Source organism: Pipistrellus hanaki (genome assembly GCF_964339955.1).
Source record: "Pipistrellus hanaki genome assembly, chromosome: 17".
In the NCBI taxonomy this organism is placed as follows: domain Eukaryota; kingdom Metazoa; phylum Chordata; class Mammalia; order Chiroptera; family Vespertilionidae; genus Pipistrellus; species Pipistrellus hanaki.
The window spans coordinates 38557267-38575525 of NC_140519.1; the positions used below are offsets into that span (position 1 = coordinate 38557267).

The 18259-nt window shown below is 44.7% G+C and overlaps 2 protein-coding genes across 7 annotated transcripts in view; one reads left to right on the forward strand and one right to left on the reverse strand.

Moving 5' to 3' along the window:
- The window catches only part of VPS13B (vacuolar protein sorting 13 homolog B), a 522947-nt gene extending 513943 nt beyond the window's left edge, over nucleotides 1-9004 (forward strand). For all 5 annotated transcript variants that reach the window (XM_084864486.1, XM_084864483.1, XM_084864485.1 and 2 more), the window contains 4 exons: nucleotides 856-1032; nucleotides 3188-3290; nucleotides 3757-4006; nucleotides 7537-9004. In XM_084864486.1, the coding sequence (XP_084720612.1) occupies nucleotides 856-1032; nucleotides 3188-3290; nucleotides 3757-4006; nucleotides 7537-7788 (782 nt within the window). In that variant the 3' untranslated portion in view covers nucleotides 7789-9004. The remainder of the gene's footprint in view (nucleotides 1-855; nucleotides 1033-3187; nucleotides 3291-3756; nucleotides 4007-7536) is intronic.
- Nucleotides 9005-9350: 346 nt separating this feature from the next.
- COX6C (cytochrome c oxidase subunit 6C) lies at nucleotides 9351-18253 on the reverse strand. 2 transcript variants are annotated; one of them, XM_084864623.1, is made up of 4 exons: nucleotides 18235-18253; nucleotides 16542-16670; nucleotides 14254-14382; nucleotides 9351-9473 (listed from the first exon to the last, which is right to left on the reverse strand). In XM_084864623.1, exons 2-3 carry the CDS (start codon nucleotides 16653-16655, stop codon nucleotides 14269-14271), a joined length of 228 nt encoding a protein of 75 aa, XP_084720749.1. In that variant the 5' UTR covers nucleotides 16656-16670; nucleotides 18235-18253; the 3' UTR covers nucleotides 9351-9473; nucleotides 14254-14268. The 2 variants fall into 2 exon arrangements, with proteins under 2 accessions (XP_084720749.1, XP_084720750.1); XM_084864624.1 differs by having other exon boundaries at nucleotides 18170-18236.
- Nucleotides 18254-18259: the final 6 nt, after the last annotated feature.

Consider the following 18259-nt stretch of genomic DNA (forward strand, 5'->3'; position numbering starts at 1 on the left):
GATCCTGTTTATGAAACAGGCTCTTCCCTTGGAAAAACTTGCTAGTCTTGGAATAGCTTCCTTCTCTCTCACTTCAACTGAGGTTTGGCCACTTTTCACTTTGTTTTTTTTAATACATTTTTATTGATTTCAGAGAGGAAGGGAGAGGGAAAGATAGAAACATCAGTGACAAGAGAGAATCATTGATCAGCTGCCTCCTGCAGGCCCCTGTCCAAGAATAGAACTTTCAGCGCATAGGACAACACTCAACCAAATGAGCTACCCCATTAGGGCCCATAATAATCTCATGGTTCTACCATTACATATGCATCCTGTCGTTGACACAAATGTCATTATGCAGCACTGTGTAATGGAAAATATATCAACAATTACTCGTTAAATAATTAACATATTTAGTTATTAATTAATAATTGCTCTAATTAAAAGGGACAGCATGGAGAGGAACTGGGCCTTCCAGTTGTTTTCATCCTCCTGATTCATTGAAAATTAGGCTTTCTCTTCCTCAGAAAGTGTTAGCTCTTCCCTAACCTGTGTTGCCTGCTTCCTGGAGAAAGGCCATGAGGAGAGGGGAAGGGGGGTCACTTTGGAATAGTCTGACAAATTCATTAAATTCTGAACGCCACAGATCCTGACTAGAATGGACTAAACCCAGTCTGAACACTGTATTCTGTTGAGACAGTAAATGTCTAACTTGAACTGCCCTCAGTGCACGGAGGCGGTTGGTAAATAAATGTAAAGAACTTTGTGATGAGGGCGGGCTTTCATTGTCAATCCAAATGAGACTGTGTTCTGATGGAGGCTTTTCCTTTCTCAGATTCTAAGCCTCAGCCTTACTGCGCGTTTGCTGTGTTGCAGGTGCCATTGCTGGCATAGTGGATCAGCCAATGCAGAACTTCCAGAAAACATCCGATGCTCAGGCTTCAGCGGGACACAAGGCCAAGGGCGTGATCTCAGGCGTGGGGAAAGGAATCATGGGCGTGTTCACAAAACCCATCGGAGGAGCTGCCGAGCTCGTGTCGCAGACTGGCTACGGTGAGTGAGGGGAGGCCTGGCGGGCCGGCTCAGACACGGCCCGTTAGCCTGTGTTGTTACACCAGGGGCCCCCGAGATACCGTAGCCCACACATGGCAAAGGAGTGAGACGTGGTAAGTCTATAAGCAGTTAAATACAGTTCTCTTCCTCACCTCCTCATGCTTGTTTACATGAAGAGTAGACCTGTATAACTAATCAAAAATTGTAATAAAATTATAGAACCAGAAATCCATTAGTAACTTCAGTACTTCAACATATTGCCCTCAACCTCTAATTGGTTACTTTTCATTAAAGTCTACTCTATTAAACGGACTGTTAAAAGATTCTGTGACATGCATAGATATACTGAAATTACTAGTTGATTTCTGGTTCTAATATGCATGTCACAGAGTCTTTTAACAATCCATTTAATAAAGTAGACTTTAATGAAAAGTAACCAATTAGAGGTTGAGGACAATATGATTAGAATTATTACTTTTCTGGTGAGCAGCTCGAAAGGAAAAACAGACTATGAGGCAGAAAGATATCTTTACATTACAATGTACATGCATTTGGAGATGAGAGAGGAGCAGGCATGCGTGTGCACACACTTGCCCACAGAGCTTTGCGCTTGGCATGGCTTTCTCACACGCAGACTCCATGCTGCCACTGCAGCCAGGCCGAGTGTCCTAGCCAATGGCAGCGATGGTGTATGAACTGCGATGAAAACCCTCTCCCCGAGCAGACAGCTTGGAGACAGTGGGAGGGTGGCACTGCTGGCACGGGGCTCCCATGCATGTGGGTACACATGGGAGTACCGTGTGTGTGTGGGAAAGGAAGCACGCCATCCCACGCTTATGTTCTGCATTCTTGACAGAGCACATGGAAATGACTTTTAAAAAACGGGTGACCAGAATTGTCACCATTTAACCCAAAAATCAGTGTCGTCGTTTTGGCGGTGAAGTGGGCTGTCTAGTTAGTATCACAAACTGCAGGGGGGCTCTATCCTTTGCCAGACAGGTGAGCGCTCTACATCTGGCCAGTCTGGTGGCAGGGAACACTTCATTGCAGACATCCTGCACCTCCACAGATCTGATCTGGCAAGAGGCAGCCAGATCAGAGCATAAAAAGTGTCTGGAGAGAGCAGCAGACGAATGCCCACTCAGGCAGCCGAGGGAGAGGCTCCTTTAAGACCACACAGGCACAAACGTGCTCCTCTTCCTTCCCCCCTGCCTCCTCCCTCCGTTCTCTTCCTGTGAGTGACATTTTCACTCACAAGGAAACTGACAGGAAGAACTGCTGCAAGTCCTAAGTGGATGAAGTCAAATACTCCCTTTTTCTTGTGAGGGAAAGATAATTTATACTTCGTAAGTTCCTCTGGTTGGAAAACGCCCTTTCCCTCACCGTGTCTCCCAGGGCTGAGGGGCTCTCCCTTATGTAAGAGCATCTCAGAACAGCCTCACATGGCCTCGTTGGTTTCCATCATCCTGTAAAACTTTTACTACCGCACTGAAGGTTTTACAAACCACTAACTCTTAGCCTAATGACTGCCTCGTTTATAAACATTTACAAGCCCTGAGAGCACAGAGGCTGTGCCATCTCTGGCTCTGGAGGCCTGCGTGGCTGCTGCTGGGTGCCCTGGTTGGGTGCTGGCACCGGGGGGGGGGGGGGGGGGGGTGTAAAAAACTGGAGCACTCATAAATGTATGTGGATTCGTGCTAAAGAACTGGACTAAGTCACTTAGGACTGCATCTAGGCAAACCATGCGCCTTTGTGTGCATTTCCGTTGTTTTTACTATTTAACCAACCACAGCACAGATACAGAAGTACTGTATTATTAAGCAACAAAGGCAATTAACAATCTTGACTTGATCGCGTAAATTGTAAATGATGTGCGAGCCACTGCTCAGGACCCATTACTCCCAGGGGCACACGCTTCCCTCACTGCAGTCTATGCTTGGACTGCAGCTCATTCAGACTTCAGTTTGTAGCTAATGGAAGATCACCAGGGTTAAGAGCATTGCAATGTTTAATGATTATCTATTCACTTGCTTCCAAAGATGTGACATCATGTTGGATCTGCAGCGTTTTATGATGGCTCTTAGCAGATGACATCACTGTAGCATGGAACTGTTTTCCAGAAAACAACTAGTAAAACTTCCTTCTTTTACTGCAGGCATTTTACACGGAGCTGGACTTTCTCAGCTTCCCAAACAGCGCTACCAGCCAAGTGAGCTCCATGCTGCCCAGGCCCCAAACAGCCACGTCAAATACGTCTGGTAAAACCCTCTGATGCTTACTCGGCTGCTCATGCGCCCTGGGTTCACAGGGCCTGGCTCCACCAGAGGCAGCAGGAGCCCAGGAGGAGTTGTTTTCAGCATCTCAGGCAGCACCAGGGCCTCCTGGCGCGAGGGAGGCTGCTGAGCCAGATCTGGGTCTCCCACTCGGGAGGTGCCCCTGGCTTGTAAGAGGACCTGAGGTTTCCTAGGGACTCAGCCTTGTCATTAGGGGTGGCATCTCTAATGGGAAGGGAAAGAACTTATCAGAGCCCAGGGAAATCTGTCTCCACAAGGAGCTGAGCTCTGTTGACCAGAGTCACTTTGAGAATTAAAGTGACAGTTCTATTCCAAGATCAAATGAATAGGCCCCCCGGGAGGTTGCATCCGATCCCAGCCCTGGTAGTGAGCACGGGTATTGACTGTTTTGAAAGCTGGCTCCTGACCTCACTTTTCTCCTTCGGAACAGGAAAATGCTTCAGTCCCTCGGCAGACCTGAAGTCCACATGGCCCTGGATGTGGTTCTGGTGAGGGGCTCTGGCCAGGAGCACGAAGGGTGCCTGCTGCTGACGTCGGAAGTGCTGTTCGTGGTGAGCGTCAGCGAGGACACACAGCAGCAGGCCTTTCCCGTCACGGAGATCGACTGTACACAGGACAGCACGCAAAACAACCTGCTCATCCTGCAGCTCAAGCAGCCAAGGGCGGCCTGTGATGTGGAGGTACAGTCCAGAAAATGGGGATCGGGGCTAGCTGCCAGCGAAGTCTAACATGGCTGACTGCTGGTTCTGCGGGAGTGGCTGCTGGAGTCCAGGAGGGAGGGTGGGGAAAGGGGGCGGGGGAGCCACCCAGGTGTACACGTGAGAGCCCAGCAGCAGGCCAGAGGGGTCCCGGCCTGGGGCTAAGCCCCCAGACGACTTGAACAAGGTGTGGTGGGCATGGGCTGGGGAACAAGGCATGGTGGGCATGGGCTGGGGTGCAGGAGAGGGCAGGACAACGAACTCCAAAGCGAGCAGCCTATGCAAGGAACAGGACAAGGCAGCAGGCCATGCAGCTACTGTGACACAGGCCCCGCTGTGCACTGTGTGGGGGTGGCTGTAGCAGGTCTGGCACAGGAGGACCGATGAATTGTGGGATGTCATGAGTGAAACAAGGTATGGGCAGTAGGCCAGACCTTAGCAAGTTCACAGAACAGGTCTGACTCACTCCCCCACTCCTCAGACTTGAGGGGTCAAATTTTTATAAACCAATGTATCTCTCTCCCATCTACTGCTCTGTATCCCGAGGCTGTGTTCCCTTCCCCATAGGATAGTTTCCCATCCCCTAAGTCCTCTGCGTGCCTCTTAGGTGTTCTGCTTGGGCTCTTGGGGCAGCTCCCTGGCCACACACAGTTGATGGCAATGGATGTTCAGGTTGAGCATGGGGGAGCGGAGGGGAGCAGCAAACTTGCCTCTAGCGGATCCTAATTCCTTCTTTCCTTTTCTGCTGGAGGGGAGCCTGTCCCCCCACACCACTGCTTGGGTAAAATTATCTGAGGTGGAAAGCAGCCAAGCACAACAACTGAGGTTTCTCTAGTTTCTTGGATCATAATCAGTCGAGCTTTAAGCTAGGGCTTGGCACGAGGACTACATTGCTGCTTCAAGTTGATGACTTTCTGGGAATAAACAGAGGTCAGATGTCCAGGCTGACTTTATTAGATCTGCCAAAATCTTCTGATCTAGTTGACAATAAAGCACCAGTGATGTGGCTCCAGGATTTGGCAGGGGGATAGCATCATTATCTTCAAGTCCTTGGTCGTTAGCAAGAAACTTCCAAGGCCCTGAGCAGTATTTGTGACCATCATTATTCCTTAACTGCTTGGGAAGTATTTCAGACCCTAAACTATTGGGACTGGAGAGTCATCTTTTGCCGTTGTTGAACTGCCTTCAGTCAATTGTGAGCCTTCTCGCTCCTCTGTTTGTGAAGGATGCTGAAGGGGATTACCACAGCTGGGGGAACAAACCTGTTTCTCTAGCGCTCGGTGAGGTATCTGGCTCACCACCCCTAGAAGTTTCTCAGGCTAATGGGGAGCGAGGGACCAGAGTTACAGGCAGCACTGCCTTTGGACGCCATGCTCTCCACTGGTTTTCCTTTGATGTTCAGGTTAACGAGGGTTGGGATTGAGGCACGGCTAAAACAGGCAGGGAAGGGCCAAGCAGGACTGCAGGGATCTATGACAGACGGTGAGTGTACACGGTGGCAGCTGGAGAGAGGGTGGATTTCCAGTATGCAGTCAGCCTCCCAATTCTTTTTCATTACCTGTTCCACTTCACCTCTCCCCTCAGAAGAAAGTGACCCCTCAGGCTTCTGTCCAAATTCTAACCTCCCCCATCCACTTTTTTTCTGAGTAAACCCTTCCTTAGGAGCATGGTAATCCACGTATGTTCTAAATAGTGGTGCTGCTAGACAGCGAATTTTCCTCGGTGGGCGAGGTCAGTGCACACCAACCTAATCCAGACGTAAAGCTGGGTAAGAAGCCTACCACTGTCTTCTAGGGAAAACTACGAGCAGTATTTTAAAACCTTCATATAAAATGGCCTTTTCTGGGTTGTGCCCTAGATACTAGGAAGCTCAGCTCCTTTGAATTTTAAAAGGAATTAATTTGCAGATGACATCATTCAGTATATTCAAATATGACAGGACTCAGATGTTTTTCTACAAGCAGCATTTGCTTTTCTTGGGTAAACGCAGCCATTTTTAGGGTAATAATTGCTTAATATGCCTGGCACATTACTGAAGTCCCGTTTGAGAGGCTCAAAATGAGTCAGAAGGTCAATTTATTCCTTGGCCGGATTCCTTTCACAACACGGGCTTTCCTGTGCTGCTGTTCAGGAGGAGCAATTAAGACCTTTGTGTACTCAAAGCTTTCCAGCCGAGTTCTGACCCCATCAAATGATATCAGCGCTCTGGCTTGTGCCTGGTGGTGCAGCTTTCATGTGTCAGTGAGTCTTTAGGGGCCTGTATTTTCCTTCCTGAGCTTAAAATGAGACCCAACGTTAACGGTGCCCTACTCACTATTTTGGCAGGCCCCCTTCACTCTCTGCCGTCCCACTGGCTTTCCGTTTAAGACAGTCTTGACGGTATTTGCGCCCTATAGATACAAATTCTTTACTACTTTGAAGACTAAAGAGCCCTCATTTAAATGTTTCTAATTCTGCCAGAGTGGCCTCGCCAACATTTAGCAGGTAAAGGCCACAAGGAAAGGCTACCTGCTTCCCACAGACCAGCAGCTACTGTGGATGTACACGAGCTAGCTAGTTTCAGGGTGGGAAGAATTAAGAGCTCCAAGTACCTTTGATGGATGCTTTCTCAGGAAATCTCATTTGAGGACTTAGGTACTTACTGTATCTCATTTCTACTTGAGTTCCATTGAAGATGAGCCAGACTTTTATGAATCATAAATGTACTTTGCATCCTCCTTTTTCCATAAAAATTTCCCCTTCTGCCCAGTTTTATTTTCTCTGGCTTTAAATCCTAGTATTTATAAAAACAGTAAATGTTACAGTTCAAAGGTATTTTCTTAATGCTCTGTCCAAAGCCACTGGTTTGAAAGGTGCACTTCCCGTTTTCCTCCAACTCAGAAGGGCGCTGTCTGCAGTTTGAGGAGACAGCTTTTACTGGCGATGAGACTGACGCAGAGGAAGGGCCCTTTGTTTCCCGGGCTGGTTAGTGAAGAACAGTGACAGATGTTTTAAGTTGAGTAAAAGGTTATGGTCAACTTGAAACATGGGAATTTTATGTACCTCCAAGTACTTATTCTAAGGAGGCTGTCTTTATATCCTCGTGCAGAGCTTTTGTTACACTGCTGAAATCGCAGTATTATTGTCACAGTCAGGAAAAGTAAAAGCCGTTTTGGGTAAAATAGCTTTGTTAGATACATTTGTAGGCTATCAAAATTATTAAGCAAAAGAAAGGGAATAGCCAAAACCGGTTTGGCTTAGTGGATAGAGCATCAGCCTGCGGACTGAAAGGTCCTAGGTTCGATTCTGGTCAAGGGCATGTACATTGGTTGCAGGCACATCCCCAGTAGGGGCTGTGCAGGAGGCAGCTGGTCGATGTTTCTCTCATCGATGTTTCTAGCTCTCTATCCTTCTCTCTTGCTCTCTGAAAAAAATCAATAAAATATATTTTTAAAAAAAGAAAAAGGAGATAATTCTGCTATGAAGTTTTATAAGAACTGGGTCACTACAGAACCTTTCATCTTTAACCCCAGGCGGATCGAGTCCGAGAAAGACTGTCAGAGCAGCAGTACAACAGGCTTGTGGACTACATCACCAAGACGTCCTGCCACGTGGCCCCCAGCTGCTCGTCCACACAGTCCCCGCCGTGCCCGGTGGTGCCTGTGGAGCCGCTCCCCTCCAATGTGAAGACGTACAGTTACCTGGCGGACCCGCACTTTGCTCAGGTCTTCATCAGTAAGTTCACCATGGTGAAAAACAGAGCCCTGAGGAAAGGGTTCCCATGAGGCCCTCCTCAGCAGCGTGGTTTCAGTAAGAAACCTGAACAGCTCCTATGGACACACGGCCAACACCTTTCTACAGTTACAGTAACTTTTTGGCCTCTTCTAAAATTAACTGATTCCTCCTCCTCAAAACGAAGATTCTTGAATAAAAAGGAGTGAAAAAATTTTTTCCATTTGGGGACAGTTGACTAACAGAATCCTGTGGGTTGCAGTCTTACCACAGTTGGAAATACATTCCTTTTTGCTCTATAATATTTGCTTACAATTTCTATAATTAGGATCTGTTAGCACTCGGTTAATGTACAAGGTGGTCAGGCCTTAGAATGGAGAGACATTAAAACTTCATTTCTAATGACATTGTCTTTGCTAAATACCCTGATCTGGAAAAATTTAGTCTCTTTAAATGAAATTGAGTATTTAAGATTTTGTTAAACTTGTTACTAGTACTTACAGGTGCTGTTATTAAGTGAAAGCTGCTGTGTATATTCCTTAAAGTCTGCATTTTGCTGAAATTTACCAAACATCCTGATGCCTGTCCAGGTACATTCTGGAAAAATGTTTTTCCATTTTGTTTTACTAGTCAAACTTAAAAGTAAATCTTTTGTCTACTGATGAAAACAGACCTAGAGTGCTCCAGTGAGTCTCTTTAGTCTTAGGAACAAAGCACTACTGGGAACATTCCCTTGTGTGCTGGAGGGGAGTCAAGAACCCCAACATCAACAATGAACCAGACCAAATACTTTCTTTCGCTTCTAACAACAGATTTGGCTCCAGATGCTGGGTCACCAGATATTTTAGTATTTAGTACGTAAATATCTCAACTCCGATGAAAGATGTGATGTTATTAACTTGGGCCTACAACCTGTTACCTATAATTGTGAGACATGTAAGAAAATTCAATTTCAAACGTCCACTAATTTTTAACTAAAGTCTCACCTGTTACGTATAAGCACCATAAGTCACTGCATAGTTGTTTCTGGAAAGCAAGTTTGTTAATGGACAATTCAGACTGACTACAGAAATATGGTTCCTCCATTAGTTTGTTGTACCATACTCATTTAGGAAAGTGAGTTTTGTCAACCTCAAGAGTAACTATTTTTAAGAATGAAGATATACATTAATTTTATGATAATTTTGAATACTACTAAGATTTGTTATATAAAATTATTTAAAATAAAAGGAATCCTTGAATTAATGACCACACAATGTATGTTGTCACTGGGTATTTTGTTTTTTAAATGCAGATTTTCACTGATACCTGATATAATTGAGCTCACATTGTTAAGACACACAAATTCTGAGTTAAGGCCCTGGCCAGGTAGCTCAATTGGTCCCTGTCTTTTCTAACAGCCCGCAGTATAATAGTCATGTTGGCTTAAATCAATAACCCAGGACCAAGAAACTGTACTCAGCAGCATATCTCAATGAAATGGGCAAAACATCAGTTATAAAAAATGATAATTTCAGTATTAAATTTCAAGGTTCAATCATTTAAAAATCCCGAACCAATTCTGATGCAAGTGCCCCAAATTACATCATTAAGAATAAGGAGCAAACACTTACTGTCCACAGTATTTCATTGTTTATTTATCAAGAGAAACTATTCCTTAGCTCAAATATTCATGTTTCATAGAGTTCAGGAATACAGGCCAGTGACAAACTTCCGTGGAATTCAACCCGAAGAAATTCTGTGGAGAAAAACACAAAGCTAAGTTAATATCCAGCATTCTTTCAATCTCTCTGTCTCTTACCACCCCTGAGATCACATACGGTCTGTTCCTACTAGTAGCCCAGGCTTTGCTCACTCAGCTTTAGCCCAAGAGAAGCCCAGTTCAAGCTCTCTGAGCTCCCGGTCCTATCTCCACCAAGCTCCCTGACCAGCCTCTTGTCCATTACAGCACCCTATTTCTGCCTTTTTGTTTTCCCTTTCCAAACTGGTTTTTTCCCTTAAGTCCCCTTGCCCCCATTCCCTTCTCATACCCACATACTCTTCTTAAAAGCAGCAGCCCATCTGTTATAAACAATTTCTGTCTCCAAATTTTTCTTTTTCTTATTGGTTTTTAAACAATAAGAAAAGGTAAAAGTCTAATATTTGAAATCACCCTGTTAACATCTAACCATGAAACGCATACCCACTGAATAAAATCTGAAAATGTCAGTTATAAGAAGATAGTAATGTTAAGTTTAAGATTCCATACAGAACCATTAACATTTTCTTGACCTTTTCACCGTCAATGATTTTGTATAATTTATTTAACATAGATCATCCTTAACATTCCTAATATTCTCTTAAAATAATCTGTTCATGTTTATGAATCATTTTTTCTAACGGGCCTAATAGTCAAGATTATAAAAAAGGCACAATTCCTCATCAATTTTCCAACAATTGAAAATAAAGTTCTCTGTACTTTTTCTAAGTAATTCTGTGGCTAATTAGTCCATGCATCTATCTGCATTTCAGAACTACTTAAGCAACTATGGAAATGGATTACAGAATTGAATGTTTTATTAGGCAAAAATACTTAAATGTCTCGAGTCTTTCAGAAAAGTGATCTTAAATCCAATTTAGTAGGTCTCCTCCAAACCCTTGAAAAGATATAAGGCATCTGGAATGCTCACTGAGGTACAGTCTTCCTGAAAAATAGTCACCTTCCCCTTATCACATAAAACTCACACTGGCTGGAGAGAATCTTTAATCTTATGTCTCCCATCAGGTTGTTCACAGAATAAAGGTTTTGGTTTTCGAAATGACAACCGATACCTCAGCACACACACACAAAAAAAGGGGGTGGGGGGCTCCCTGGCAACAAGAGAGAGAACACTTTGGTGCTGGCAAAATCAATGATTAGCACCGTTTTTTAAAAAAACACACAAAGTGGCCATCAAGAGAGCTAATATTGTGAAAGAAACAATGATCACAAAGAGGTGGAAAAGCTGCTGTTGATTTGGAAAATGGAAAAGCAGTAAGCCAGCACAGTATTTTGGAGGCAGTGACATATGAACAAGCAAAGAGGCTGCGTACTGACCTGAAAGGCCCCCAGGGCGGTGGTTTGATAAATTTAAGAAAACAAGTATTAAAAAAAAGAAACACTTCTAAAAGTGTGATTTTTCTAATGCCAATTAAGCAATAAAGAAATCATTTTGAGCCTAAGTCAGCAAGATGGCTGGCTGTGAAGCTCCAGGCTCCCACTCCCCCACATAAACCAGCAAAGAAAGAACCAATGTGTCTGTGTGAGAACTAGAGACCAGTTATGAAGCTGCTGCAAATAAGTAAACACCTAAAGAAGAAAAAGCCCCTCAAAACAGCAGGAAATGTCAGGAATTTTTTCCTCCCGTCCTCAGCGTAGCAGTGTGGTTTGGAGGAACCCAGCCAGCTCCTGGCTTCTCCCTCAGGACAGGAGGAGAACTTGCTCGATTCTGGCTTGTTTGGGGACTGTTTTCTACTTGCCTATCTGGAGCACTAATGGGAATGGTGACATCATTTAGATATCAGCCTGCAGGCTGCTGAAAGCAGTGATGGTCTCATGACACAAAAGAGCTGCAAAGGAAATGAATGATGAGCAAGAGATTGAGATTATGGGCTGAGCAATACAAAAGAGCTAAGGCTACTTAGAGGAAGCAGGGGTCAGAATCTTAGGGGCTCAAAAGTGATTGAATGGACTTGGGCACTAGAACAAAAGCAACAGTTAAGGGACTGTACATGGGAACTAGAACAAAAGCAAAGGCTAAAGCAAGACATAATCCCAGAAAAAGTCTGGGACAACCATAAGCCTTTATGCTAGGCTGTTGAGATCTCCTACATGAAGCAAATCCACAAACAGGAGAGGTGGCTATTTAATCAAATGCCTAAATTTCAACAAAAGATCATAAAACATAAAAAGAGAGAAACGTGGCTCATTCAAAGGAACAAAATAAATCTCCAGAAACCAACACTGAAAAAACACCCTTTGACTCTGACTTGTCAGTCTTTAAAACAACTATCTTAAATATGCTTAATGCGCTGAAGAACTGACAACTAAACGAAATCAGGAAAATAAAGAAAATATATTTTAAAATACTACAGAAAAATATAGTAACTGAATTGTTAAATTCACTAGCGGGGTGTTAGCAGTGGGAAAACATAGCCATCTGTGTCAAACACAGACTCAAACCCCCAGAAGATTCAGCAAACCTGAAAATAGTCCATTTGAATTATTGGATCTAAGAAACAAAAAGTAAACGAGAGCTTAAAGGTCTTTTGGGGTTATCACCAGAAGTCCAATACATATACATTATGGAAGCCCAGAACAAGAGAAGGGGCAAAAACTTACCTAGAAGAAACAATGGCTTAAAAGCCCCAAACTTGAAGAAATGTATACACAATTACAAGAGTTACTTGGAAGTAGGATAAACGCAGAGATCCACACTAAGACCCATTATAATCAAACTATCAAAAATAAAGACAATGAATCTTTTTTTTTTTAACTACAATTTGTTGTGTGGGTGTTTATTTTTTAATGTTTTTTTTATTTATTTCAAAGAGGAAGGGAGGATAGAAAGAAACATCAATGATGAGAGAGAATCATTGACTGGCTGCCTCCTGCATGCCCATTGGGGGATCAAACTTGTAACCGGGTTCAAAGATCCCTGCTCAACCACTGAGCCACACAGGGCAAGGCAATCTTTAAAAGGTAGCAAGTGAAAAATTGATTCATAGTCTACCACAGAGCCTCTGTTAGATTAGCAATGGTTTCTCAGCAGGAACTTGCAGATCAGAAGGCTGTCCATTAATATATTTAAAGTGCCCGCAAAATACATCGCATATCAAGGAAAACTGTCCTTCAAAAATAAATTAAAGGCATTCCCAGGTAACCAATAGCTAAAAGATATGGAGTTTATTACTAATAGGCCTGCAATGGGAGTTGCAAGTTAAAATGGAGCCAGCAAGTTGAAATAGTATTACACAAAAATTAAAAATAGGCAAAGAACTTGAATATTTACTCAAAGAACATATACAAATGGTCAACAAGCATGAAAAAAGATGCTCAGCATCATTAAACAAAACAAGTTTGCTGAGAATATGAAGAAATTTGAACCCTTTTTACACTATTGCTAGAGTTTAAAATGGCCCAACACTATGCAAAATAGGATGGCAGATCCTTACAAAGTGAAAAATAGAACTTCTGGTTATTTACTCAAAATATTTAAAGCAGGGTCTCAAAGAGATTATTTATAAATGAGGTGGGCAGTTAGACTTCAGTAGAGCAAGGACCGTGGGCCAGGTACAGAAGGTCACCAAGTGAAGAGCCACAGGTGCCTACCAACAGACAGACAACTGTAAGGTAGGAGCTCAGCCCAGGGTGACCCTTCTTTCCTGGTCACTAGGTTTGAAACCCCTGATCTTTCCCCCACTAGAGATAACATCAGTTGAATTCCAGTTCCAGACCCAGATAAACAACAAAACCAGCCTCAGGACCAGCTGCATAGAATCAAGACCCCCTACCCTGAGTGCCACAGTCAATGGAGACTATAACCCTGAAAGGACACACCTGGAAACCTGCTGAATATTCTATTCAAACCTTCTCCTAGGGCCTTCCCTAAAGTTTCCACCCTTAAAACTCTTGGAATGGAGGACCCAGTGCGCTCTCCCTCCTTGCCTTTCCCTTTCCCTTTCCTCTTCCTCTTCCTCTTCCCCTCCCCGGGCAAGTTACCATTAGCTTTCCCACTCCCAAGCTCCTAGGGCCCTTCCTTTGTCTCCATAACTTGTTTCCTAAGTCCATTTCTTCTAGAAATTACTTAATAAATGTTCTTTTACAGTTTGGGTCTTGGCTCTGAATTCTTTCCTAGCCAGAAAGAATTTTGGTTAGGAAATTTTGGCCAGGTTTGGTCTGACCCCACTTGTCTACCAAGTGGTGTCTTTCCCACTAACATCATGCCAGTGTTATGCATAAGTCAAAAAAAGGAAGTAGCCATAAGGTTTGGCTCAATGGATAGAGCGTTGGCCTGGGGACTGAAAGGTCCCAGGTTCGATTCTGGTCAAGGGCATGTACCTTGGTTGTAGCACATCCCCAGTAGGAGGTGTGCAGGAGGCAGCTGATCGATGTTTCTCTCTCATTGATGTTTCTAACTCTCTAACTTTCTCCCTTCCTTTCAAATATGTTAAAAAATATTAATAAAAAAGCAATCCAAGTGTCTGTTGGATAAATGAGCAAAAATATGGAATATACATAAGATGCAATATTTAGCTTTAAAAAGGATATTCTGACACATGCTATAACAGATGAACCTTGAGGGCATTACATTAAGTGAAATAAGCCAGGCGCAAAAAGACAAATACTCTCTGATATAAATGGTGGTTGCAAGATGAAGGGTTCTGGAGATTGGTTATACGACAATGTGAATGTGCTTAACAATACTGAACTATACATTTGAAAATAGTTAAGGTGGTACCACAATTTTGAAAGTTTTAAAATGGTAACTTCATATTACCTTTACATTCCAAGATCACTTTGTACTCTGAAATATACCAGCCTTCCTCATCTCCTCAAAATCTTTCATGGAATCGTAATTTCTGTAGAAATCTGCATATGCCTTCTTTCTTGGTTCAGCTACACCAAACTGAAAAAGAGCACATCCCATTATGGCTTATTTTTTAGATTAGAAACAACATCTAAAGACAACATAAATCAAACCGTTAGTGTTCACCTTTAACTTGACCCCTGTATTTCCTAAGACAAAGGATGGAGATTTTGACACATATGCAAGGAAAGGGAAAGAAGTCTCAGAAACTAGTCAGCAAGAAGGTTGGGAGGGAAAGCCCTTGTGGGTGTCCATGTTGATAGGAGAGAGAAGGTAGACTGGGAGGCGCCAAAGGAAAATATCCAGAAAACTGAAAGGTTGCCCATTATGTATGTTTTTAATACCACTGACCATACACTTAAAAATGGTTCAATTTTCTTATGTTCATTTTGCCACAATAAAAAAAGTTATTTATAAAAAGGCATAACATTAAAGAGGGTAAAGCTTTAATATGCAATTTTCTAACAATTTTGTTAATTCTTTTTTTCTCCTGTGGCAACAATTCTTAAAGGTGCTGTCAAAAAGAAAAGCCAGCCAAAACCGGTTTGGCTCAGTGGATAGAGTGTTGGCCTGGGGACTGAAAGGTCCCAGGTTCGATTCTGGTCAAGGGCATGTTACCTTGTTTGCAGGCACATCCCCCAGTAGGGGGTGTGCAAGAGGCAGCTGATTAATGTTTCTCTCTCATCGATGTTTCTAACTCTCTATCCCTCTCTCTTCCACTCTGTAAAAAATCAATAAAATATATTTTAAAAAAAAGAAAAAAAAGCCATCCAGGCTGGTGTGCCTCAGTGGTTGAGGGTCAACCTATGAACCAGGAGGTCATGGTTCAATTCCCAATCAGGGCACATGCCTTGGTTGCGGGTTCAAACCCCAGTGTGGGGCATGTAGGAGGCAGCAGACCCATGATTCTCTCCCATCATTGATGTTTCTCTCTCTCTCTCTCTTCCTCTCTGAAATTAAAAAAAAAAAAAAAAAAAAAAGCCACAGGCACAAAATGGTACTTGTGTCCATGATACCAAACCTGTATTTAAGACCTAATCTAATTGTTTCAACCTTTTCAAAAAAAAAAAATTTTTTTTTAATCCTCACCAGATATTTACTGACTTTAGAGAGAACCATCAATGTGAGAGAAACATCAACTGGTTGCCTCCCATATGCACCCCTATTGGGGATGGAACCTGCAACCTAGGTATGTGCCAGACCAGGAATGGAACCTTCAACTGTTTTGGTGTACAGCAGTAGTCGGCAAACTCATTAGTCAACAGAGCCAAATATCAACAGTACAACTGTTGAAATTTCTTTTGAGAGCCAAATTTTTAAAACTTAAACTTCTCCTAATGCCACTTATTCAAAATAGACTCACCCAGGCCATGGTATTTTGTGGAAGAGCCACAGTCAAAGGGCCAAAGAGCCGCATGTGGCTCACATACCTCAGTTTGCCAACCACTGGCCTATGGGATGATGCACCAACCATCGGAGCCACCTGGCCAGGGCCAGAAACAATCTTTATCAACCAGTTTTGAATTTCCTGGTCAAGCACCAGTAAGGTGATTTATCCCACATGGTCTTCAGGGTAGGTGCTAATCAATATGATTAGTGTCCTGTTAAGAGAAAATTCAGCCATCTACAGGCCAAGTAGAGAGGCCCCAGAAGAAATCAATCCTGTAACCACCTTAGATTTCTAGCTTCCAGAACAGAAAATAAAACTTCTGTTGTCTAAGCCACCCAGTGTGTGGACTTTGTTATGGAAGCCCTAGCAAACTGATACAGCTTCATTTACAGATGGAGGATAAGTTATCTGGGAATAAGGTACTTTCCTATCACACGAGGTAAATGGAGGAAGGGTTAGAGAAGGAAGTACATTAAAGAGAGTTTCTTTAAAAGACTTGAAATTGCTTATGAAAATAAAATACATGTTTAACCCTTTGCACTCCGAACCATTCTGGACATTGGCTACCAGCTACTCCGAACCATTCTGGACATTGGCTACCAGCTACTCGACGCTACTTTGCGAAACGTGCGTTGAATTAGCTCAATTCCCCATAATCACTAATAAACTGCAATGTCCCCTGAGAGGGGACATCCGAGTGATATGCTAGAATTCCGATGTCCCCTGAGAGGGGACAGCGGAGTGCAAAGGGCTAAATGCAAAGCACATTTGGGACCATAATCCCAAAGTAAAAAACATACATACATACCTTATAGGAAGCTGCAACCCCCAGGGAGACAAGGACGGCTCCAACAATATGAAATCTCAGGCGCCTGGCCAGAAGGCCGCGCATCTGAGGTTTTGGCAAAGTTCCGGAAGACATGGTAGTTATATTCTCCTGGTAAAAGACAATTTTAAAAAGTTCTTAGAACAGTAAGAAATCTAAAGAATTCTATGCATAATGCATCTTAGTGCCCAGGGAGCCACTGAATGGATAGACGGATGGTGGACCAACCCCTCCCACAAAGCCTAGGGTGTTTAATGGCTCAGGCTTGTGGGGAAAGAAAGAAATGTTACCCTCAAGGATCTTCTGGCCGGTCTGGTCAAATAATCAAATAAAGGTGAGGCTGATTAGCAAGAGAAAATAACTGAGTTTAATATATACATAAACGTATGGGCACCCCACATGCAGGAGAGGCTCAGAGGCAGAAAGGGGGAGGTAGGAATGAGATATCCTGAGCTAAGGATGAGGTAATACTCCTTGGGGGCTTTCAGGGGTCACGGCAGGTTAAGGACAGATGTTCAGTGAACGAAAAGTTTGCCAGCCATACAGGTGGGATTGTGGATGATAAGGCGGAATTATGGATGGTAAGGTCCCTAACTCAAGTTCTTCTCTAAGAAAAGGGAGGAGGCACAGGTTTCTCGGGCCTGAAGCTAAAACTGCCTTTAGCATCCTGGCTGGTTTTGCTCAGGGGTTAGACCGTTTGTCTCTATTCGGGCCTATTGGGCTGCAGGTTCGATTTGGTCAGCGTGCCTGAGGGCGGCAACCAATCCATGTGAGACACATCGATTTTTTTTTTCTCTTCCCCACCCCCTTCCTCTATCCCCTCCACACTCTCTTAAAAACAAAAATCAATGGAAAAAACAAACGTGGGGTGAGGAGTAAAAAGAAATCGCCCTTAACTCAACAGAATCTGCACACCAGAGGCACATCTTGGGGTGACTTGTGCTGAACCCCCTGCCTGTCTTCATCTACCCTCCTCGCGTGCAGAACGACTACCCTAAATAAGAGCTGAATACTGCAAACAAAACCTCCCCCAACGACGGGGCAGCAGCGGCTCCAGGCTGACAAGTGCAAACGCGTTTACAGCGCCGACTTCTCATTCAATCTTCGGGGCAATCCTAGGAGCCCAGTTTTCACTGCGGGGAGCACTGGGGCACCGCAGTGGCCTGGAGGGTCCCCCGGGGCCGGCGGCCTGACCCCGGGGCTCCGAGGCCTCCGAGCGGGGCCGCTCCCGCAGACCTCCCTCCCCGGCCGGCGAGAGGGCGGCGGCGAGGCCGTGGGCCCGGGAAGGAGGAGGCCGCGGAAGCTGGCCTTCCTCCCAGACACCCGCACGGCCCCCATGGCGGCCGCTCAAGATGGGGCCCGACAGGCCAAATGACCCGACCAAGGTCACAGTGACGGCGGCGGAAACACAGCGGCCCGGGACCGAGGCCCGCCGCCCACGGAGCCCGGCCGCCTCCCCGAGGCCCCCGCGGGCCCCCGCGTCCTCCCGAGGCCCCGGCGGGGGTCGCGCAGGGGCCGGCGCGGGCGGAGGGTGGGGGTGGAATAGGGGGGTCCGAGGCTCCACGACCGACGGGACGCGGAGTCAGGGCTCAAACCCGAGGCCCACGGACCGCAAGCAGCAGGCGGCGGCAGCCCTGGGAGCCCGAACGCGGTTCACCAGGGCGACCCGACTCACCCGCAGCACCAACGTCCGTCCTTCC